This window comes from Ctenocephalides felis, unplaced genomic scaffold, assembly GCF_003426905.1.
Source record: "Ctenocephalides felis isolate EL2017-DRISC unplaced genomic scaffold, ASM342690v1 CF-g0.4_SCAFFOLD_03572, whole genome shotgun sequence".
NCBI lineage: Eukaryota > Metazoa > Arthropoda > Insecta > Siphonaptera > Pulicidae > Ctenocephalides > Ctenocephalides felis.
The window spans coordinates 42,386,305-42,412,669 of NW_020539726.1; the positions used below are offsets into that span (position 1 = coordinate 42,386,305).

General features: G+C 28.2%; 3 protein-coding genes across 4 annotated transcripts in view; 1 reads left to right on the forward strand and 2 right to left on the reverse strand.

Annotated features, from left to right (window-relative positions):
- Positions 1-1,096, reverse strand: part of LOC113388529 — a 17,676-nt gene extending 16,580 nt beyond the window's left edge. Inside the window, exon 1 of the mRNA XM_026625901.1 lies at positions 763-1,096. Within this exon, the coding sequence (XP_026481686.1) occupies positions 763-961 (199 nt within the window). The 5' untranslated portion in view covers positions 962-1,096. The remainder of the gene's footprint in view (positions 1-762) is intronic.
- A 4,282-nt stretch (positions 1,097-5,378) lies between these two features.
- Positions 5,379-26,365, forward strand: part of LOC113387558 (sorting and assembly machinery component 50 homolog A) — a 29,979-nt gene continuing 8,992 nt past the window's right edge. Inside the window, exons 1-5 of one of the 2 annotated variants that reach the window (XM_026624893.1) lie at positions 5,379-5,539; positions 8,402-8,488; positions 8,567-8,688; positions 9,995-10,091; positions 11,384-11,468. In XM_026624893.1, the coding sequence (XP_026480678.1) occupies positions 5,519-5,539; positions 8,402-8,488; positions 8,567-8,688; positions 9,995-10,091; positions 11,384-11,468 (412 nt within the window). In that variant the 5' untranslated portion in view covers positions 5,379-5,518. The remainder of the gene's footprint in view (positions 5,540-8,401; positions 8,489-8,566; positions 8,689-9,994; positions 10,092-11,383; positions 11,469-26,365) is intronic. The other variant, XM_026624892.1, reaches the window with a different exon arrangement.
- Positions 17,377-18,157, reverse strand: LOC113387560 (60S ribosome subunit biogenesis protein NIP7 homolog). The gene is made up of 2 exons (XM_026624896.1): positions 17,990-18,157; positions 17,377-17,910 (listed from the first exon to the last, which is right to left on the reverse strand). Exons 1-2 carry the CDS (start codon positions 18,043-18,045, stop codon positions 17,424-17,426), a joined length of 543 nt encoding a protein of 180 aa, XP_026480681.1. The 5' UTR covers positions 18,046-18,157; the 3' UTR covers positions 17,377-17,423.

Consider the following 26,365-nt stretch of genomic DNA (forward strand, 5'->3'; position numbering starts at 1 on the left):
TTCACTCAAAAACTGCCATTTTTTGCAGATTTATATCCGTATTTCCGAAATGTATGGACCTGCCTTTGCCAAAGATTAATTCACCACTTCTCCCCATCATTACGAATTGAATGTTTTTTGGATCATTCAAATCGGATGCTCCGTTCTCTCAAAAATTCGATTTTTATTTTCTGCACTCTTTTCATTGTATCTCCGAAACGGTTAGACTTGCCTTTGCTAAAAACTAATCAGCATATCTCTCTATCAATAGGAATCGAGTGCATATGTCTAATGATCATTTTTGACCGCCAAATGGCATTTTTTTTTACTTTTTTTACTAGATCTCCGAAACCGCTAAACCTGCCTTCATGAAAATTTGATCAGTTTTTCATCTTGTTAATATAAGTAAAATGTTTTTTGAATTATTCAAATCGGACGCTCCGTTTTCTTAAACTGGGTTACCGTTTTTGACTTTTTCGCCCCATTTCTTCGAAACGGCTAGACCTGCCTTTGCCAAAAACTAATTGGCACGTCTCCTTATCAATACGAATCAAATGTTTTTTGAATTATTCGAATCGCTTTATCCGTGTTCCCGAAATCGTCGACAAAAATTTGTATCCGCACACACGTACCCACATACACATACATCCATTTTTTTTAAGGTATGCCAAAATGTTCAGAAACGTCGGAAACGTAAAGATATATAAAAAATTTCATTTCCAATTTTTTTACGATTACTATAACTTGCCCTACAGTGAGTTAATTATTATTTTTTCTACTGACCTGTTATCCCGTTGGATTTTATATTGTGTGGTATGAAAGTGCGCCCCTGGAGCAACCCGTTGTGATGCAGATCGGCAGGTGTGCTCGTCTGGGGTCCTTTTGAGTCTCGGCGGTTCAAATCTTCGGTTAGAGGACGCTGCGATAGTTCTTGTTCGTATTGGGCAGACGGGACGCAAACCACGAATAAAACACCGGCCATTGCGCATAAAAGTTTGTGTTTTTTTTTTTGTTGTTTATAATAAATTATTATTGCACTTTATTTTATATTTAACCTTTTGTTCAAATATTTTAAATTTTTAATACTGATGCGATTTTTATATTTGAATAACTAAATAGCAATTACATTAATAGTAAAATATATAATTTACCTGTAAAATTAAAGTGAATTTATATATAGTTACTCAGATATTATAAACATTACTCAGATAATTTAAATTGAGCTCATATTTTTTTTAAAAAATACTCAAAGTTCGCACAAATCTAAATTTTATTCGCAATTTAATTCGAAAATTTAAAAAAAATGCACAAATTTAAAAACAAATGTCCTAATTTAAGAAAAAACACACACTTTATCTTATAATTATAATTATTTAAATGAAAAATGAATAGAATTTCAAAAACAATTACGCACAGAAAATTAAGAAAAAAACATCAGAATTTAAAAAAACGGACGGAATTTAAGAAAAAATATGCACAGAATTTTAAAAGAAATAAGCAAAAAAATATTAACAGAAATATGAATAAAATTTTAGAAAAATATCCACATTAAATTTTGAAAAAAGGACGGAATTTTAAAGAAAAACTACATTTAATTCAAGAAAAAATATACACAGAGGTTTAAAAGAAATATGCACAGAATTTTAAAAGAAAATGCACAGAATTAATAGAAAAATGCACAGAATTTTAAATGAAAAATTCGCAGAATTTAAAAAAAAATGCACAGAATTTTAAAAAGAAAAATGCACAGAAATTTACAAAATTTCTAGAGAAAAATTGCACATAATTTTAGAAGGAATAATATGCGCATCATTTTAGAAGAAATTGAACAGAATTTTAAAAGAAGATCTCAAAAGAAATATGAATTAAATTTTAGGAAAAAAATCCACAACGATTAGATGGAATTTTAGAAGAAGAATACACTAAATTTAAGAAAAATTATGCACAGAATATTAAAAAGCAAGATTATGCACAAAATACTAAATGAAATATGAATAAAAGTTTGGAAAAAATTGAACTACAATTTTAAAAAAAATAAGCGGAATTTTAGAAGAAAAATGCACTAAATGAAACTAAAAAGAAAAAATATGCACAAAATTTAAAAAAAAGTTTACAAAATATTAGAAAAAAATGGTCACAATCTCTAAAAAATTCTCAGAATTTTACAAAAATTCTAACAAAAAAATATAAACATTTTAGAAGAAAAATGCACAGAATTTTAAAAGAAAAAATATGCACAAAATATTAAATGAAATATGAATAAAATTACAGAAAAAATTGACCAAATTTAAAAAAAATACACTAATTTTAAGAAAAAAAAAAATATGCCCAGAATTTTTAAAGAAAAATGCACGAATTTTAGAAAAATGCACAGAATTTTAGAAAAACAATTAAAGGAAAAAATGTTTAGCAATTTAAAATAATGTTCACAAATTTAGAAAGGTTTTCACAAGTTTAGACAAATGCTCACAAATTTAGACAATTTTAAGAAATTACACAGAATTGAAAAGAAAAATTCTCACAATTTCAAATGAAATAGTGCTCAAAATTTGGACAGAATTTAAAAATGTAGCTCTAAATTAAAAAACAAACGCTCAAAAATTCCCAATATATATGAAAAATGTTCAAAAATTAAGAAAAAGACTCAAACACAAAAAAAATTCATGGATTTTAAAAAACTTTAAAGTTTCAAAGTCAACATCATGAATTTAAATAATAATTACAATATAGTATTATGAACACTGATAAAATTTGAAAAGAGTATTAAAATTAAATATTATTTTAGCATTAAATACTATTGTGATCTAATAATAAGTGAGTAAAGTTTAATTTTAAAAAATATTTAATTAACGCCTTTATCGCTTAATACTTCGAAATAATTTTAATAAAATGTATAAATTTAATAGAAATTTAATGTATCCAAAAAACTTGATTTTTATCTCCAAAATTGATTACATTGAATATTCTTCGATATAAATTTCAAACACTTTTTTCAACACTTGCACACAATTTTAACATTTCTTCTACAATTTTCACAAAAGATTTCTTCAATTTTTTAATTAAAATTTAATTTAAAATGAACAATTTTTGTCGTAAAAACTACATGGTAATGTGCAATGGCCTCGAGCCTTTGCTAAAATGGAAATAAAATCGACTGGAATGAATTTAATTTCAATATTTATTATGTAATATTTATTTTAATAGTTTTTGTATAGCCAGATATTGAAATTTGGGGATTTTATTAACTGTTGTAGTACCTGATAGTAAAAGAAATATCGAATATAAATAAAATTTAATAATATTTATATAAATGTAAATTAAATGATATATTATTTCTATTATATTTTTGTTGGAAAAATATTAGAATTTTATTTGATATTTATTAACTTAATTTTATTTTAAAAAATTTATTTATATAAGTAATATGTATTTATATTTTTTTAATAAATTTGTGTTTTTAATTTAGATTTTATTTTCAGTCATTGTATTTAAGCTTTTTTATTAAATATTCAATTAAATTAATAAATAGAAATTAATAAAAAACAATTGTTTTATCAGTTTTATTTTTATATTTTTTATAGCCTAAGTATAATATTTAATAAGTAATATTAATATATATATTTTTCTCAATATATATTTTCATCAAGAAGTGTATGTATTTTTTTATTTAACTAGGTGTAAGTGGTATTGAGCCTTGAATCAAGTTAATTATGCAACTACAACTTTAAAATAAAACTTTTGCTTTAAACTTGAAATTAATGATGACAATTTTCAAAAATAATATCAAAACTTTAAAAAATAGTGTTGTAATTAAAAATATGATGTCAGAATTTAAGAAAATTGTCTCAGAATTTAAAAAAATAATCTCAAATTTAAAAACAGTTTAAAAATTTTTAGATTTTTAAAAAATAAAAAGTTTAAAAAATAATCAGAAAGAAATGAAACGGTTAGAATCTAAGTTTTTTGTGAAAATAGTATCAAAATTGAAAAAAACAGTCTCAGAATTATAAAAATAGTGACAGATTTAAAAAAAATTATTTCATAATCAGAATATAAAAAAATAGTCTCAATAGAAATAAAATTACTCAGATTTTAGAGAAAAAAGCGGTTTTTTGTCAAAATAGTATCAAAATTAAGAAAAACAGTTTCAGAATTATAAAAATCTATCAGATTTAAAACAAATTATTTCATAATCGTAATATAAAGAAATAGTCTTAGTAGTAACAATAATGTTCAGATTTTTTAAGAAAAAAGCTAGAATTTTTTAAAAGATGTTCAGAGGTTTTTTGTCAAAATAGTATCAAAATTGAAATGAATTGTCCCAGAATTGTAATAATATACAAACTGGTCTTAGTAATAACAAAACTGCTCCGATATTGATAAAAAAAATGCTAGAAATTAAAATAGAAAAGTCACTAGTCTTAGAAATTATTAAAATAGAAAAAGTTTAGTCTCACTTTCTTTTTGGTGAAAATAGTATCAAAGTTAGAATGTTAAATTAAAAATAATTAAAAAATTGTTTCAGATTTATAAAAATAATCTCAGATTTATAAAAATAATAATTTTTTTTCTCAAAATAATATGAATATTAAAAATAATATTCTCAGAAATATAAAAATAATCTCAGATTGAAAAAAAAAATAGTAAAAAATGTTCAGATTTTTAAAAATAATCTCAGATAAAATTAATAAGTTTTAAATGCTTGGAGATTGAAAAAAAAATGCTCATTTTTGTTAAATTAAAAAAATAATTTTAGATTTATAAAAATAATCTCAGATTTTAAAAAATATTATTATGATCAGAATATAAAAAATAGATTCAGTCAGTAACAAAAATGCTTAGAGATTTTTTAGACTAATATAATTTTGAAAAAAAATTTTAGGTATTTTGAAAAAATGCTCTGTTTTTTGTACTTATTCAATTTTGAAAAAAACGCCAAGTAGTTTAAAAAAATGTTCAGAGTGAAATATTTTAGGATGCTCGAAAACCATTAACACTATCACTGTGCAAAATTACTTGAAAACGCCTCGACCGATTTTCACAAAATATCACTAACCAGCACGATTCCCAAATGTCTTTCAAAAGTATTTGACAATGTGGACAGAATTTTTGGGATGGATATTTTGCACTTATCTGCTAATTATGAAAAAACGGCTTATCCGATCATCTGGCAAAACAGATCTTGTCTTTCGGCTTTTAAAATTTCAAATTCCCGCAACCGTTTTTGCAAAAACATCGACGACAAGTCATATTTTGTCTCACTCTCGCACACGGCTTTCAAATCGCATCCATCTCTCTCGCTGACATAACCCCTCTCGTTCCACTATCTAGATGGCGCTCGGTTCGGCTGGCTGTCATTTTTCTAAATCGTGTGCGCCCTGTCTCAAACATGGAAAGGCACTATGGCGCTTTCACAAAAAAATTCATTTTAATGACACAAGGTGTTATCAATTTTTATTTCGTATGATATAACTAAATTTCAAAATTCATTTTTTATGTCCGGGGCTCCGTTAATCGAATACAGTGGTACGAGCATATTATGGGAATGGTACAGGCCAAGGTAATACAATTCATTTATTTTGTTTTTTTTGCACCGAAAAGTCAAATGGAGATTTTGAGGTTATGGTAAATGATAAATGGATTATTCACAATTTTGTAGGTGATTTGGTGTTATAAATGTATATCTGTATTTGGGAAATTGATTTTTTACATATTTTGTCTTTTGTTGGAGATTTTAGTGTTAAATAACAAATGGACTTGAGATTGCGCAAAGTTCTAATAGAAGTTTTTTAGATCTATTTACATAACAGTTTTTGATTATTTTAGGTCTTTTCAGCGTAAATCAAATATAACTATTATAATTAATCCATTTAAGGAATTGTTCTTGTGGACTTCAAATGGTAAATATACCTTAATCAACTAATCGATGACATTGTTGAATTGTTGAATGTTTATCGAAATAGCCAACCTGATAATCTGGCACTAAATTGTTCTTGTGGACTTCAAATGGTGTAATATACCTTAATCAACTAATCAATGACATTGTTGAATTGTTGAATGGTTCTCGAAAAAGCCAACCTGTTTATCTGTACTAGATTGTTGTATTGATGATGTCCAAGGCAAACCTCTCAAATAACTTAGAAATAATCTGCAAAAGAATTTCTTGTCTAAAAGAACCGACTAAACTCAAGTTTTTACCCATTTTTGGAACGATTGATTACGATTGATGTCATTTTAAATATGAGACATGAGTTGGGTAGTTTTAAAATGTAGTTATAGATATGTTAGATAAATGTCTATTTTGTTGTAAGCAACCTAGGAGATATTTGGTCAATGTCTGGTGGCTTTTTTTTAATTTCTTAATTTCAATAAAAACTTTTTTTAAACTTTTTACCTATTTTTAGAACCATTACGATTGATGTCACTTAAACTTGAGACATGAGTTGCGAAATCTTAACATAGGTATGTTAGATAAATGTCTTTTTTTTGTAAGGAACCTGGGAGTTATTTGGTCAATGTCTGGTGACTTTTTTTTTTTAATTTCTTAATTTAAATAAAAACTCTTTTTACTGTACTAAAAACTAACTGTACTAATTTTATTAATTTATTAGTTTGCTAGGAGAAAAGTGAGTTAAATGGTAATTTGTTTAAGAGGCAATGCTTAAATACTGTCCTTAGATACGATGGATTAGTCATAAAATCAAATTGTACAAGAAAAGGGCAGTGTCACATTGCTCCTCGGGTTGCATAGAAATAGATTAAAAACAATAAGTACTAGGTAACAATAGGTAATAGGTAATAGGATGAAATATAGATATCTAAAATACAAATACCTCAGTGAAAGAATTTATAAGCTACCACATATCGTTCCAGAGATATTTGAATGATTCATAAAACTTTCTGCTTGTGTTGATGAAACAAATGCTTTTAGAAAAAAAAATTTATATATTCATTTTTTTTAAATGTTTTTGTATATTGAAAATAATTCAGATTTTAATTTTAATTCTGGCTAAAGCTCACTTACATACTTTAAATAAATAAAATTAACTTCGTAATTCAGTTTATAAAATTCTTGTAAATATTTAACAATGTTACAATTTTTATAATAATCTATTTGAAAACATTTAATATTTCGCGAACATATTGTTACGGTACGAGAAGTTCTAGGAATTTGCCTTAAGACACGATGCCATACACCCCACTAGTTATCTATTTAAATTTCATTCAAAAAGAATAAGAAATCAAAGCTAATTATTGGTAAATAACTACTAATGTTTGACTTATTATTGGCTCTTTACGAGCAATTTGGTTATCACATTAATGTAAGGCACTGATAGAAAATAATAAAGGAAACTTGTTCAAACAAACAGTATAGTTTAGCTGTTATGACGACTGTCATTACTGTAATTTGGCAATCACCTCTACTAAATATGATTTAAAAAAGAAACTTATTTGCTACTGCACAAGATGGCATTTAAGTAAAATTAAATGCATCGAATAACAATTTTGAATAATGTTTATTAGTAAAATGGTAACACTCGTGATGCACACAATTATTAGTGTCAACCATTATACACATTTATATAATGATAAATTATAAATTATATATTTATGATAGCCTTAAAAATATTTCTAATACTTGAAAACAATAATGTAATTAAAGTCACACTTCAAATATGACATGATCGGTTTGTCATTGTTGTTAGCATTTAGGACTTGAATCTTTATTAGAGAAATGAAGTAATTGCTGATTAATAAATTCTATAATATTCGTTAACATAGTGAATTATGTTAAACAACGTCTGAAGTTTTCACAATTTAACTCATCATGTAATAATTGTGTTTGAAGAACTTCATGTAATTAAAATTAACATACATTCATTGATTGATTGTATTTTTTTTACTTTTTCGCTGGCGATATAATCTCATTCTTTGAACAGCTGTAATATATGTCTTGCCTAAAAAATATTTTCCATTTTAATAACTTCAAAGATTTATAGAAACTACGAATAATATAGAAATAATTTCTAATCAATAAACTTTCGTTTAGTGCACGGCACAAATGTTTAATTTGTTTTATTATTTTCAAGGAACAGGGTAAAATATTCTTTTGATTCAGGCATTTTTTATTAAGTCAAGATTAGTACTACGATGTAACTTCAAAATGAATATTTATCTATGCCGATTTCCTTGTTGATGCCGGTATGCATACAACGACAGATCTCTATTCACATACACGACGACTAATCACAATCGACCCGTATAAAAATGATTTCATCGAAAGCGAATGACGTATTATATAGTTCTGGCGTAACGCATTTCCGTTGCGTTTGTACGGACTTACACCTTAGTCGCGCCTAAATAAGTTTTACTTAAATTACATTTTTTGCTCTAATAATTACCTCAATTATCCTTTAAATAGGAGGATAAGTATGCGCCCCTTCACACACAAGAGCCCTGCCAGGACACGTCGAAACAAGCGAGAGAAGTTGACATAAAAGGTGTATCTGTAAGTATGTATTGGCTAGTTGGCCGAATGATTTGAATTTAACAAACAATTATTAACTAAATTTAATTGTGTTTGTAGGCCAGAGTTGATCGGATAAATATCGAAGGTTTGGGGCGGACCAAAGATGACATCGTAGAACAATCTGTTAAGGAGCTTTTTAAAGCCAGGAACTTCCAAGATGTTATGGCCAAAGCCCACAAGTAAGGAGAATGGATATATGTGTTTAAATTAATAAGCATGAAATATTTTTTTTGCATAGTTTTATTGTGAATCAAAATTATATACATTTTTAAGACAATATGATGTTGGTGTTGATGCATTTAAGAGATTATCTTCTATGAGATATCTCTCTTTTTAACTTCCCGTAGGGTAAGTTATTGTAATGGGCCGAAAATCGGAATTGAAAATTTTTACATTTCTCGACGTTTTGAAGGTTTCTGAACATTTTGGCATACCTCAGAAAAAATGGATGTGTGTGTGTGTGTGTATGTATGTATGGATACAAATTTCCAGTCACGATTTAGGGCGCACGGATGAACCGATTTGAATGGTTCAAAAAACATTCGATTCCTATTGATAGGGAAAAGAGCTGATTAGTTTTTGGCAAAGGCAGGTCCAGCCGTTTCGGAGATACGGAGCAAAGAGTGCAGAAAAAATAAATCGACTTTTTGAGAGAACAGAGTATCCGATTTGAATGATCTGAAAAACATTCAATTAGTAATGATTGGAAGAAGTGTTTATTAGTTTTTGGCAAAGGCAGGCCCAGCCATTTCGAAGATACGGAGCTAAATATGTAAAAAATTGCAGTTTTTGAGAGAACTAAGCGTCCGATTTAGATGATTCAAAGAACTTTCTGCTTGTCTTAACAAAATAATTGATTTTGGAAAAAAAATTTTTGTTCCAACTTTTTTTTTTTTTTAATTTTTTGTATATCGAAAATAATTCATATTTTATTTTTAATTCTGACTATAGTTCTAATATACTTTAAACAAATAATTTCAACTTTGTGATTCAGTTTATATAATTCTTATAAATATTAGACAATGTTACAATATTTATAATAATCTATTTGAAAACATTCAGTATTCCTCTAACATTTCGTTACTGTACGGAAAGTTCCAGCAATTTGCCTTAAGGCACGATGCCATAATTGCCTCAAGACAGAATTCCACTTACAGCTAGTTGTTATTTTTTCTGTCATTTTATTCAAGATCTTTTGGCCATTTTTTCTTCAATCTTCATGTGGGATATTCCTCGCTTAATTCTTTTAAATATATGTTTGGGTGACCTGGTAGTTTTTCCTGGTATCTTTTGCTCCTTTCTTTTATCATTTCATTAATAGTTTTTATTTTTAGATCTTTATGTAGGGTGTCTTTTGTAACGTACCAGGGTGCGTTCACAATGCATCTTAAAATCTTCGATTGCTCTATTTGTATTTTTTTAATTTGAATTAAGCATGAAATATATGAGATATTTGATATATTTGTTATTTATATATATTTTTAGGGTGCGGGGTCGCCTGGACTCGCTGGGGTGCTTTAAGAGCATTGGGATATATATCGATACCAGCAGGGGACCAGGAGCTACACCAGAGGGATTGGAGGTAACGATTGCTATTGTTAATTACCAGAAATTACTTTATCAATTTACGAAACGAGGAAAAAAAGCAAAATTTATTGTTTTTGTCTATAAAACTAAATCTCAGTTATTCGTAATTCAGTGATTTATTTGCACATAAAATCACACTAACGGTTAGCTAATTATTTTTTAACTTCCTATAGGGTAAGTTATAGTAATGGACCGAAAATCTAAAATGATTTTTTTTGCATATCTTCACGTTTCACAGGTTTCTGAACATTTTGGCATACCTCAGAAAAAATGGATGTGTTTGTGGAGACAATTTTTTGTCGACGTTTTCAGGCGCACGGATGAACCGATTTGAATGGTTATAAAAGCATTCGATTCCTATTGATAGGCAGATGTGCTGATTAGTTTTTGGCAAAGGCATGTCCAGCCGTTTCGGAGATACGGAGCAAAGAGTGCAGAAAATAGAAATCGAGCTTTTGAGAGAACGGAGCATCCGATTCTCATGCCTAGTTCTCTAAAAAACATTTAATTTGTAATGATTGGGAGAAGAGGTGATTAGTTTTTGGCAAAGGCAGGTCCAGTCGTTTCGGAGATATCGAGCTAAATGCGCAAAAATTGCAGTTTTTGAGAGAACTAGGCATCCGATTTGAATGATTCAAAAAACTTTCTGTTTGAAAAAACAACAGCTTGTGTTGACAAAACGATTGTTTTTGGGGAAAAAAATTAATATATTATATATACTAGCTGACCCGGCAAACGTTGTTTTGCCATAAAATTATTTCTGGTATAAGTCGGTCTCAAAATTAAAAAAAAATGTTAGGGGTAGACAACCCTTGTTAAAAATAGTATTTTGAGGTAAAAAGAGTTGTATGTATTTTGTCAATTCCGCATTAAAAAAATTAAAATGAAAAAAATTGAGCCCATAATTTAAAAAAAGTATCTGGATTGAACAACCCTTAATATTAATAAGGGGTATTTTAAAGTAAAATTTAAGTTTTTGTAATATTCAATGATTGGATTACTAAAATGACTATAAAAAAATAGGGATTGGTGATAAAAAAGTAAAAAAACAAAAGAAACTAGAACAAAAAATTTCGTCCAAAAATTTCAAAAAAAAATTTAAGGGGGAACAACCCTTATGAAAAATAGATAAAAAAATTCTGTAAAGCCGTTTCGGTGGATAAGGGCAACGAACTTTGCGACACTATATATAAGATAGAAATAATTTTAAAAACTATAACTAAATGCATAAATCACTTGTTATTTTTAAGTGTTACTTGTTTCTATTTGTGAAATTTTTATTTTCAGGTAACCTTCCACGTCCAGGAACTCAAAAGAGTTGTCGGTGGTGTAAATACTATGATCGGCAACAATGAAGGTTCCCTAGTAGTCGGTGAGTACGTTCCCATTAATCCAAAAAAATTAAATATAAATTTAGATTTATAATAATTATATTTATTTAGTGATTATTTTGTTGGTATATTTTAAAGGTATCAGTCCTTCGAAACGTATAGGACTTTCTTCTTTAGTTAAAGCTCCACATTCCGTCTACAAATTTGCTCTCGGTGAAATATTTATAATTGACTCTTGAATTTTATTGACTAATTTTATAACGGAATGGTTTTTGTGAGTGTTGTGGTGATCACGAGCACAACATTTCATACATACAAATCAGGCACTGGTTAAGTAACTAACAACAATTTATTCTGTATCATTATTTGTGCATCGGCATGTGTTTGAATAGATTATATAAATAGATCCAGATTAGATAATTATACTTTAAACATAAGACATAATTTTATCATTTTAACGTACACTTTTCATCAATCCTTATGGACAATATGTTTGCATGATAGTGTTAATCGCATAGAATTGAAGAATTTACATTTTCCGTTCTATTAAATATGTAACAATCTTCAATATTCATTTAGGAATTTCTTTAAGGTCTGAAATTACCAAATTTGGCTGGCAGAGGCGAACGAGTTCAAGCTGAGTACAGTTATGGAAATCAGAAGACGTCCAACATCAATGTTGCATTCATTAAACCGTTTATTAACTACCAAAAAGAACCAATGTGAGTAGAAGTATTTAAATTAAAAATTATGTTATAAATTATTTATCGATAAAAATGTATTCAAAAATTAAAAATGAAAAAACCATAAACTAGTGGTGCATGGCATTGTGCCTTGAGGCAAATTATATTTGTATTTCATAGACAAAATATAAGAGCTTATGGATATCTATATATGAACAGTGCTCCAGAACTCAACAGGATTATAATATGGAATATAACTATCATGCAAAAATTTTGAAAAAAAAAATCTAACATTTGGAAATTATGAACTTTCAAAGCTTGGGCAATTTTTCGATATTGTGGTTAATTTTTACTAATTTTGTTTATTTAAACTTTGGCATCGTAACCGTGAATAACATTTCTCGGACTAAAGTCAAAAAAATAACTAATAAGAATTGAGGCTTTTTGTTGAACTGTGAATTTAAAGCTTTTAATATTTATCAACTTTTAAAAAAAAAGTACCAAAGTGTGTTGTAAAAGTACCAAAAGTTGGCGCATTTAATCACAATTTTAAATTGGTGAAATACATACATACACTCCCACACATCCATTTTTTTCTAAGGTATGCTGAAATGTTCAGAAACCTTTGAAACGTGAAAAAATGCAAAAAAAAATAATTTCGATTTTTTGGATGATCACAATAACTTACCCTACGGGAAGATAATAAAAAAAAGTGCCGGGTTATGTTGTGTTTATGTAAATTAACTACTGTCACCAGTTAAAAACTTGTTAAATCTGAATTCTAATCGATTAAGTCTTTTTAATTAACTTTCCGTGGGGTAAGTTATTGTAATGGGCCGAAAATTGGAATTGAAAATTTTTACATTTCTCGACGTTTTGAAGGTTTTTGAACATTTTGGCATACTTCAGAAAAAATGGATGTGTGTGTGTGTGATGTGTGTGCGTGTGTATGTATGTATGGATACAAATTTTCGCCCACGTTTTTGGGCGTACGGATCAACCGATTTGAATGGTTTAAAAAACATTCGATTCCTATTGATAAGGAGATGTGCTGATTAGTTTTTGGCAAAGGCAGGTCCAGCAGTTTCGGAGATAAGGAGCAAAGAGTGCAGAAAATAGAATTCGAGTTTTTGAGAGAACGGAGCATCCGACTTGAATGATCTAAAAAACATTCAATTAGTAATGATTGGGAGAAGGGGTTATTAGTTTTTCGCAAAGGCAGGCCCAGCCATTTTGGAGGTACAGAGCTAAATGTACAAAAAATGGCAGTTTTTGAGAGAACTAAGCGTCCGATTCAATTGATTCAAAGAACTTTCTGCTTGTCTTAACAAAATTGATTTTGGAAAAAAAAAAATTTGCTTTAATTTTTTTTTTTTTTTTTTTAATTTTTTGTATATCGAAAATAATTCAGATTTTATTTTTAATTCTGACTATAGTTCTAATATACTTTAAACAAATAATTTCAACTTTGCAATTCAGTTTATATAATTCTTATAAATATTAGACAATGTTACAATATTTATAATAATCTATTTGAAAACATTATGTATTCCTCGAACATTTCGTTACGATACTGGAAGTTCCAGCAATTTGCCTTAAGGCACGATGCCACTTACCCCACTAATTAATTTATTCATATCGAGCAGTTCATGCAACTTAAGTTAAAGCAACTTGCCACTTACACCTAATTCTATTATCGTTTTAGCCTCACCTGTAGTTTATTCCAACAAGCAGCAGACTGGCCATGGTCCGGTTACGCAACTGTTGACAAAGGAACACTCGTAGACCTTGCATTCACATCTACCGGCAGTGTAAGTAACAAAATCTAATCTCATCATCTTTTATCATACAATCCAATTTATAATGTCTAATCGATCTATTACCAGTTGAGACACAATCTCCAATGGGAGGGGTTCAATACGCGAACTGGGCACCCCGTCCAAGACGTCAGCCTTCGAAGTCAGGTCGCAGGCTGGTCCTAAACTGAAGTCAGCCTTCCGACACATTCTCTGCTTGGACCAGAGAGACGATAAAGTATTTCCGACAGGGGGAAGGATGTTTCAATGGACCACGGAGTTTGCAGGACCTGGTGGCAATGTGGGACATGTCAAGAACGAGTTTCATCTTCAGGTCAATAGATACATACAGAACGGGCTCGTGTTGCAGGGAAGTTTACAGGTAAGGGGTGATAAAGGATACATTTTATGGTAATTGATAACATACTTATACAACTAAGCCTGTTTTTACACGGAGATTGGTTCCAGAAGAAGCCGTGTAAAAAAGACATTGATCTTATACAAAAATGGGTGATTTGTTCCTAATCTCTAAAACCTATTAAAATTGGTGAAAAACAAGAATTTTTAAGAACAAGAATTAAATTGGTGCTATTCACATTTGCTTTGACCAGTAAAAATTGTTTGTACGCGCTAAAGGGGAATTCACTTAAATCTTTAAGCTAGTGTTTGCAAACTATCGATACTATCGATGGTTTCAGACTTTTTTCTTTCATAAATACTTTTTTGTGATAAGAACATACTTTGCAAAAATTTAATTTGACAAAAAAATTTAGGTACATAAAATTTCAAATCGTGCTAAATGGAATAAATTCGTGTAAAAAAATTAAAAATATTCAATTTTCAAACCGTGTTATATCAAAACCGTGTTATATCAAAACCGTGTACAAAAAGATCGTGTAAAAACAGACTTAGGTGTACTTTAATCATTCATAATTAACTTCTTGAAAAAGAATTTTATGTTTTCATAAAAAAATCTGATTTGCTAGTTGTATGTTTTCTCCTGGACGTTTCAGGCAATTCTAAATCGAATGAGACCAACATTTGGAAAAAGTATGTTTGTGTGTGAACAGATTTTTCGTCGTAAATCGACAGTTTTTTCAAAAACTATTTCAATGAGGACTATCGTTTTATCAATTTTGTGCAGCGATCGTCCAATTTCTTTGTAATTAGCAGAAAAGTGAAAAATTTTTCGTCTACGTTTTAGCCCGCAATTTTGGAATCGATTTTGAAAATTTAAAAACCGTTGAAAAGATATTGGTTGGGAATAGACCTGACAAGTTTTAGATAAAAATCTACCGAACTGTTTTCTTGAAAGGAACTGTTGAAAAAAAAATTGTCTATTTTTATGAACCTTTTTAGTAATAGATACCATAGTCTTATAAAACATACTAACATTTTACGACTCTACGACAAATAGTTTAATAAAAATACATCAAAGTTTGAAAAAGTATTATAGTCAAAATTTAAGTCAAAAGTTACTTTCGTGATGTGATGACTCAAACATTATCAATTCATTAAAATTTAATATAATAAGCTACAATTTTAGGACATAGAAGCACTATAGTGTCTGTGCTATATAAAATATAATTACAGCTAATTTAAATGTGTTTAAAAAAATTCTATTTGAAATCGCAATGTTTAGATTTAATTGATAGCGATAACTTCATTTTTGAAATAAACAGTTGGAAATTTTATCTAAATATCTAAATTTCAGTTTCTTGCCTTAAGGCTCTATGCCACTTTTACTAGTTTATTATTTTGTTTACTGTCTTTTGTTGTCGCAAATATTTTTTGTGTGTTTTAAATATATATTATTAACATGTTACTGTAATCGTCAAAAAAAAATCGCAATTGAAAAATTTTGCATTTTCTGAGCATTTGGCATACCTCAGAAAAAAAATTGATGTGTGTGTGTATATTTGGATACAATTTTTCACACGTTTTCTGGCGCACGGATCAACCGATTTGAATAGTTCAAAAAACATTCGATTCCTATTGATAGGGATGGGCTGATTAGGATTCCTATTGATATTGGGAGATGCGCTGATTAGGTTTTAGCAAAGGCAGGTCCAGCAGTTACGGAGATAAAGAGCAAAGAGTGCAGAATATATAAATCGAGTTTTTGAGAGAACGGAGCATCCGCTTTGAATGATCTAAAAAACATTCAATTAGTGATGATTGGGAGAAGTGGTTATTAGTTTTTGGCAAAGGCAGGCCCAGTCATTTCGAAGATACAGAGCGAAATGTGCAAAAAAATGGCAGTTTATAAGAGAACTAAACGTCCGATTTAAATGATTCAAAGAACTTTCTGCTTGTTTTAACAAAATAATTGATTTTGGAAAAAAAATGTTTCAATTTTTTTTATTTTTTTTTGTGTATCGAAAATAATTCGGATTTTATTTTTAATTCTGACTAAAGTTTATATATTTCTTATAAATATTAGACAATGTTACAATATTTATAATAATCTATTTGAAAACATTCAATATCCTCGAACATTTTATTAAGGTTAGCAATGCCTTAAGGCACGATGCCATACACCACTAGTTAATTTAAATATGACATTAGGTTCTTTTATTAATTTAAATATTATACTCTTAGGGTGGCATTTTATCCAGCTTAAACAATTATGAACAATCAGATTTATCAGAAAAATACTACCTCGGAGGTCCTTTAAGTTTGAGAGGCTTTACAATGAGAGGGGCAGGTCCAGCCGCTGAGGATAACTTTACAGGGGCACCGGTAAGTAAAACTTATTTATACAACTATGAAATCCTTTTATTATCTTTAATGATTTTTTTTTTGATATTTTTTTAGATGTTTTGGGCAGCAGGTCTACAATTATTTTCACCGTTGCCCTTCAGACCAGGACAGGGTGGTATCGGTGATTTATTCCGGGTACATGGCTTTTTCAATGTAGGAAATGTTGGCGAATTCGATATCTGTAAGTATTGATTAGGAGATGTGCTGATAAACTATTGTTTATAATTTTTTTCTTCCCCTTAGCTCCTGATCTGGAGGCTTCCTGGGCTTCTCTATCCGAGAAACTGCGCATGTCTACCGGCCTGGGCCTTGCAATGAGAATCGGCCATATAGCTCGACTAGAACTAAATTATTGCTTCCCGCTAAAGTACGAAGAATCAGACAGTATCTGCCAAGGAATACAATTTGGAATCGGCTTAAAATTCTTGTAGTTTGCATAAAAACGTGTAAAAAAAATAATAAAACGTACAATGCATATTAAAGTTTTCACAAAGGGCACACATTGTTGTTGTGGCATTTACTTGTATTATATTTGGATCAACAAATCCATGTTGTGTCATTTGTTTAAGTTCAAACAATTGTGATGTGCCATAGATACGTGAAAAAGAAATCTGCACGCAGGTATTTTAGTCGCATTGTAAATATTGTTAATAAATTATAAATGAAGCTAGTCGGAATACAGAATTATTTTAAACAAAAACCAAATGTTACTTACAAAACTATATTTTATTAAACCAAATACATTAATTTAAACTTATATTAAAGTATCTTCTGATCGCACGTATTCACCAATATCTGCTTGATGGAAACATACGGTAGTCATTGGATCGGCATGTTTACACTCGGCTGTGGATCTGGCAGCAACACCAAAACCTAGAGGCAAGTCACTCATTGATAAAACCACAACACCTTGGTATTTCTCGGTGTTCTCAGTGATACGTCCTAAACCGGATTTGAGGACAGGATTTCCATACAAGAATTGCTGCTCTGCAGAAGGCTTGACCCAGATTTTATAAGGAGCATATGGAGCTAAGAACGTGAGTGCTGTTATGTGCAATCTAAATTTATTCGTTTTTGTAAACTTTCCAAAACATGTGCCTACTGATAGCAGGTTGTCAGGTGATACGGTTTCGGCTAGGCGTAAAATTTTTTCTGATACATAGAAAACTCTGTCTTTGTGTTCACGGAAACAATAAGTTCCATCTGGGCGATCTATTAGTTGTTTGATATTCGGTCCAATACTAGAAAAAATATAATAAATTAATATTTGTTCACTACATAACCTCAAAATTATGTTTATATTTGTAATTGCCAACTTACTATTTTGCTAATTTTTCGAATAATAGCTTGGTGCGATCGTCGGACAGGCGCTTCATTTTTTGTTTATAACTTTATATTTATTTGTTTATAACTAATTTTATTTAATTATTTGTATTTAATATTGATTGACAAGGTTAACGCACGTGGGTTATGTAGTGACAGGTCTAAAGAAACGACAACAACTAAGTGAAGTTGGTCGCTTTTGTTGCCGGTAAAAAACTTGTTCCAACATTAGAATAATAACTGAAGCCAATTTAATTTAAATATTTTTGAAAAAGCAATTTAAAATAAATTTGAAAATAGAATTATTCAAATGTTGAATACAATCTATCTCAAATCGTTTTAAGTACAATATACAATAGGGTATTACAATTGAAATGCTTCAAAATATAAAACAATTTAAATAATTTTTCTAGAAGGCACTTTCTACTTTTTATCATGTCCAAAATATTTGCACAAATATATACTTGTATTTTTATTTTAATTACCAACTATTTCTACCATCTTTCGTGCTACGACAAAAAACTAAAAATATCGTAATAATAAATATTATTTAATATTTATTATTTAAATTTTAATACAGGGTCTGCCTATCCAACTTTTTTTTAAATTTTATTTTAAGAATTCAAATATTTTCTTTTTGTTTTTGCTTAGATTTTTTTTTATTATCCAGAAGGGTTGTACATTGAAAATAAAAACAAAATTTAAAAAAATATCCACTAGTTTTTAACTTCCCGTAGGGCAAGTTATAGTAATCGCAAAAAAATCGAAAATGAAAATTTTTATATATCTTTACGTTTCAAAGGTTTCTGAATATTTTGACATACCTTAGAAAAAATAGATGAGTATGTGTATGTGTGTGTGTGTTTTGTATGTCCGCATTTTTTTGTCCATGTTTTCGGGCGCACGGATCAACCGTTTTGAATGGTTTAAAAAACATTCGATTCCTATTTCGATTCCAGGCTAAGCACAGTCTGAGCGCCACTCTGGAACAAATGTTTACCCAAGTGCGTTTAGACTGTTTAGGTACTGGATAAATTTTCCAATTTTGTGAAAACTATTGAAAAATGTGAAAATGCCGCCAAGCTAAGCACAGTATAAGTGAAAATGTCGCACAGAATTATTTGCAAATGCGTTTAGACTGTGACTATACGGGAGCACTTTTTCAATTTTGTGTAAATTAGGCAACTATTTTTTTTTTAAATTGAATTCGAAATTAAAATGACGATTGTTAATGTTCTGGGGATAAATTGATTTATGATTTACATTTGATTTGCTCAGATATAACAAGATAGCAAAAATAATGAAAGTTACAGTATTTGTAGTAATATATTTGTAATAATATGTTTAAAATTTCTCGAATATTTCATTACGGTACGGGAAGTTCCAGCAATTTGCCTTAAGGCACCTTGCCATACACCACTAGTTTTTTTGTAATTTTTGTCATATTTTTCTATAAATATTACTATAGTCTCATAGTTTATTAAATCTTAAAAATTTCCTTTGACAAACTCTAAAAAGAATTGTCAAAATCCGAATAACCGTTTAGAAGAAGTATCAAACCATACACCCGTAATTAGTTAAAAATGCCGTTTAGACCTCGGTACATTAAAAATATATTTTATATATAAATTCACCATTTATTACCATTAAACAGTGGAAAATTCCACAAAGTAATTCTATTTAAATACAAATAAATAAATATCAATGAGAGAGTCCTTCAATGAGAACTGGTTTTTGTGTTAAAGTAATGTAATGAATGCCAAGCGCATGTCTTCTTCTTACACTGATTAACACATTTTTTCCAAGGGTACCTGCTACTCTCGTACAAATACGACATTATTATTTATTTTACTCATTAGAATTAGCATAAAATCGACATGAATATAATAAATATAAATGATAATTTATAATTTTTTACCAATCGAATGCAGCACTGCAAGTGCATGTGCATGACCTAAATAAAATTCTCTCTATGCACTTATATTATGCAGTGTATTTCTAATTTACAATACGACGTGTGAAAGCAGATCGCTCGTCCGTTCGAATGCGTCCATCAAACTTGCGTAAAAAAAGTAATAATAATAATAATAATAATAAATAAATTGTGTTAAAAAGAAAATCTGATCTTATTTCTAAATTTCTAAAACTAGTGGGGCGCATGGCATCGTGCCTTAAGGCAAATTGCTGGAGCTTCCCGTACCAAATATTATTTTCTTGAAAAAAGATTAACATTTTTTGAAAAAATTTTACTTCGAAAAAATTAGATTTTTGGGAAACAATTACTTTTTTTGAAAAAAAAATTTTTTTTGAAAAAAAATGTTTTCTTATTTTGACATATTTTGGAAAGTCTGAACTTTTTTTCAAAGCAATCGTACTGCTTTAACTGCATAGAGACAAAATATCGAAGCGCGTAAGCGCCGCGTCGCCGTCTAGAACAGGGGTCGGCAAGCTTTTAACTGTGATGTGCCGAGCCACTCTACCAATATGATTCAGGGTGCCGCCTGAAATATATAACCAGGTTCTGGGGGAGAAGAATTATAACCAAATTTATCTCTTAAACATTTTTATTAACTAATGGGGTGCATGGCAGCGTGTCTTAATTCAAACTGCTAGAACTTCCCATACTGAAATTAAAAATCTTGGTCAATGGGTTTAAAATTACTACAATATTTGTAAAAATACTACAATGGGTGTAAAATTACTACAATGTTTGTAAAAATACTACAATGGGTGTAAAATTACTACAATGTTTGTAAAAATAATACAAGGGGTGTAAAAATACTACAATGTTTGTAAACAATACTACAATGGGTGTAAAATTACTACAATGTTTGTAAACAATACTACAATACTACAATGTTTGTAAAAATACTACAATGGGTGTAAAATTACTACAATGTTTGTAAAAAATACTACAATGGGAGTAAAAATACAACAATGTGTTTGTAAACAATAATACTACAATGGGTGTAAAATTACTACAATGTTTGTAAAAATACTACAATGGGTGTAAAATTACTACAATGTCTGTAAACAATACTACAATGGGTGTAAAATTACTACAATGTTGTAAAAATACTACAATGGGAGTAAAAATACAACAATGTGTTTGTAAACAATACTACAATGGGTGTAAAATTACTACAATGTTTGTAAAAATACTACAATGGGTGTAAAATTACTACAATGTCTGTAAACAATACTACAATGGGTGTAAAATTACTACAATGTTTGTAAACAATACTACAATGGGCGTAAAATTACTACAATGTTTGTAAAAATACTACAATGGGTGTAAAATTACTACAATGTTTGTAAAAAGACTACAATGAGTGTAAAATTACTACAATGTTTGTAAACTATACTACAATGGATGTAAAATTACTACAATGTACTACAATTACAACTTTCTAGTACAAACGGTGCGTCCTGCAGAGCTTAAAGATAATGCAGGATTCACAATTAAGATTTAAAATTTAATTTTAGTCTCCTTTAGCATATATATTTTATTTTACAACACACGCTTATGAAATTCTTTCAGGAGGTATAATTTTATAATTACTTAAATGTTTATTATAAACTGTTTTATAATAAAAACAATTTTTATAGCCCTAAAATATTTTAGAATGTTTAAGACCATGAACTCTGTAATTGTATGAAATCATTTAGAATAACTTGAAACGACGAGAGAACATAAATAACAAATCGGATTTCTGGTGAAAACATAATTTTCTTTGGTTTATAATAAATATAAATAAATTAATATTTACATTTCAAATTTTGAAAAAACCGCCATTAAATTTACTTACCGCATCTGGTACTTCTAATCAGGACCAACTTCATCATACAACTCTACGTTTCCGCCAATCAGGACGAAGGAGCCGTAATGGACGCAATTTGTTCGGTTTGATATTTGTGAAATATTAAATAAATACACTTGTGATTTATATAAAATTATATACATAAACTTAATAAAACTGTGTGGTTATTGATCTAAATTAAATTTTAAAATGTATGTGCCGAAAAGGAGAAAGAATGAAGTTAAATTGTGTTTAAATAAGTCGTTACTAGTTTCGTTAAAAGATGAAAATTGAATAATGGCGTCTTTACTCGGTATGAAAATAGAATGATAAAGGATTATTATACATGAGGATGCGTATATATAATTTAAAATATGAGGAAGGATACGTATGGTATAAAAAAATCGGTAGAATTATACCATATATATATATATATATATATATATATATATAATATATATATAGATTTTTATTTATTCATTTGTTTATCTGTTACCCCGCAGCCGCCATTACAGCCGCTGTCATTTAATTTTATGTAACAATTTTTTTATGTATTTTATTAATTAGCATTATATTTCTTGCATTAATAATTATGCAACCGAGTTGCAGACACGTTATAAAATATATAGAAATGAATATCGTACGTCACACAGAATGAGTTGATGACTTAGCAATTAAGAAAAAATATATGTAAGTATATATAGATATTTGCATATGAGGCGTTTGTAAATGTAATACTCGTCATTGCTTTCATTAGTATGCAAGACTTGTTTAGAGTCAGTAGTTGATAGTTGAAATCCGATAATGGGGATTAGTTTTACACGAAAAGAAACTAATAAAGTCATTTATAGAAAGTAAATGTTGCACAGTTCCACTCTGCAAAATTATATGTGATAGTGTTCTAGTGATAAACAGATTGTCGCTCTTGGAATTGATATTGTTTTTATTTGTTGTTTGTTGGTTTTACACAATGCACTAGGAAAATTGTTGTACAAGGATTACCCGCTGTTTTAATTGTGTATCAGTTATCATTTTAAGGTGAGTGCATATTTTTTTGATTATTGTGCAAATTTTTTGGTTAGAATTCTAACAACGTACTTGAACATTGACCCTGGAATGTGATCGATGCCCTTTGACTGCGGTTTATTGATGAAATTAATACAATAACGTTCTTGTATTGTAGTAGTAATATCACATTAGTCCATTGTCTTGAAATAAATACGTATTTTGTTTATAATATATTTAAAATTTGTACAAATTTTGACAGTTGAGTTAGGTTTGAACTTAGCCGATGTAAATTTTTAAATATTTGTTCTAAACATTTAAATAATAAAATTTAAAAATGTCTGCGTTCATATATTATAATAAACTATATATAAAAATATTGATTATAAACTTTTTTTAATGTATTTATAATAATTTTTGTCCGAAAAAAAATTGACATTTTTATCCTTTAGCGGCGCCATGTTTAATTTTGTTTTAAAGTATTTTCATTTAATCTAATATATAGTGTCAGAGTTCATTATTTAAATTAAAATACAAAAACAAGGTAAATTGTACTTACGATATTAAAAGATATTATTAAAATAAATACGCATTTTGTTGTTAAATATTCGGAATTTGCACAAAATTTGACAGTTGAACGGGTTACGTGTGAACTAAGCCAATGTACTTTTTACAAAAAATTGTTTTATACATTTAAATATTAATATAAAAATTTCTACGTTCATATATTATAAAATCTGATATATAAAATGTTGATTAAAAACTTTTGTTTAATATATTTATAATTAATTTTATTCCGAATTAAATTTGACATTTTTATCCTTTACCATATCGCCGCCATGTTGAGTATTTTTAAGTATTTTTTCATTTAATCTAATATGTAGTGTCAAAGTTTATTGTTCAAATTAACAAAAACAACGTAAATTATACTAAAAATATCAAAAGATTCTATTATATTAAAATAAATACGCATTTTGTTATTTTAATATTCGAAATTTGAAGAAATTTTGACAGTTTAAAGTGTTTACGTGTGAACTTAGCCGATGTAATTTTTTTACAAATAAATGTTTTATAAATTTAACTATTTTTATAAACATTTATACGTTTTATATTATATAAAATGTTGATACTAAAAATATATAAAACTTTGTTTTAACTTAAATAAAATACTATAATCGGAATTAAATTTAACAGTTTTCATCTTTTGCCATGTTTAGTTTTATTTTCAAGTTAAAATAATGTAATACATACATATTTACATTATTAAAAATTAAAATATTAGTAAAAAAATAAGTAGTAGTAATTTAAAAAAACAATTGCATATACAAAAAATTATATAAATTTTTGAGATAAAAATATACTTTTTGTACGCAAAAATAAAATCATAAATAATAATAATGATGCCCACCAGGAAAAACTATATCTGTATTTTTTTTTATTGAATATGTACTTAATAATATGTAATTTAAATTATTTATTTCCTTTATCAAATTGTATTGCATTCATTGATAATAACATAAATATATTTATATATAGATTCGTATTTTTTTATAAATTATTTATCAAACGGCCTCGTTATCAAAGTCCTTCTTACAAAAGATAGGAATTATCGAAACGTTATCAAAATCCATTTTTATCTATAATAAAAAAATGAAACATACAAACAAGACTTAATTTTTGCATTTCATTATTATTAAGATAGCATAATATATTTAAAATAATGATAACATGTTTTTATAATAAATTTAAAAAATATACAATATAGGTGACTTTTTTAAATAAGTGAAATAAAGGTAAAAAAATTTCACAAGGCTAAGTAATTACTGAAATTTGCTTTATATTATGTATTTTATTATTCATTATTAATTGCAATAATTTTTATATGTATAAAGTTTAATGAGACTAATTTTATAATAAAATAAAATAAAATGTTTTTTTTTGTTTCAACTATTAAATTAAAAAAATGTAATAAATTAAATTAAAATAAAATTACCGAATTAAATATATAAAAAATATAAATAAATAAAAATATAATTAAATAAATAGTAGTATTAAATAATAATATCATTAAGTGCATAATAGCAAATAAAAACAATATTTATAATTATAATAAAATTATGAAATAAATGGCAAAATAAGTGAATTAATTAATCAATATTAATAATAAATAAATAAGTGATTAAGAAAGAGTAATAAATAAGTAAATAATAGTAATAAAAATAATACAAATAAATTAGTAACAACAATAATCATAGATGATAATGAAAATAATAATAACAAATTATAAAATTATTGTTAACAATATGATTCTCCTAAATATATTCCTTCATGATAAGTGCATTCTCCTATAAAATATTCCTTCGTGAAGGTAGCTACATTATTTTTTTAAAAAAACGTTCCTATATAAAAGAGGATTATTTTATTACTGTTATTCATATAAAATACATATAATATGTTTAAAACTGTTAATTTAAGTTGTTTAATACATTAGGTTAGTTTATTGTCATAATAATTTTTGCAAAAATATGTATCTGGATCATTTTATTTGATTTTGGTACTCCTGTTAATGACCCTGTGTGCGCGCGATAAAGGAAATAAAAACGTATTTTAAATTTAATTGTACTTAATATAAATTACTTTAGAAAGAAATATAGACTTTATTTGCTTTATTTTAATAATGTAAATATTTAAGTATGTAACGATTAGCGAAAATAATGCAATTGGATCAACTATGGCACCCCTAATAATGATATGTCACTTTGACATTTCATACGTCATTTTTGCAATCGACAATTCGCCTGTCATTAAATAATTACTTTTAATTCTTTTATCGACATAATATGTTTTTGCATATATACAAGGTCTCTAAATAACTCAAACGGACCTCGATTATGATTCCAGTGCTTCCAAAACTTTCATCCATCCATGCAAATTCAATGAAGTCACATTATTGATTTCTTTCTCTTCTAGACGATTGTTCGAAATCAGCGAAAAAGATGCAGACAGCTACGATGCCTGTAAGGAGCGCTTCGACGCCGCCGTTAATGTTATAAGAAGTATGCAAAGAATGGCACATTTCAGCCGAGCCATGAAATGATGCTGAGATTCTACAGTTTTTACAAACAAGCCACATTGGGTCCCTGCAAACAACGAAGGCCTGCCTTCTGGGACGTTGTCAACAGAGCGAAATGGGACGCCTGGAATAAACTAGGTGACATGCCGGCTGAAGAAGCCATGTTATTATACATAGCCGATTTGGGTAAAATCATCGAAACCATGGCTTACACAGACAACGTTGCTAGTTTCATACAGAGCGTTGAAGGAGTTGAAGGTTTATCTCTAGACATGCTTGAAGCTGTAGCCCCTAACGCTATACAAAAAAGTTCGATCCACACCAGACATCTCCCATCACTTCGCGAGAAGTCAGTCATATACGAGATGAAAAAACTTGTTTATGGTATTAAAACAAACGGTGTGCACCATTCAGAAAACACCTGACAACTCTGAAGACGAGTATATTGATACCGTAGAAAGTGAGCATGAATTAACAACGTCCAAAGCTAAAGTA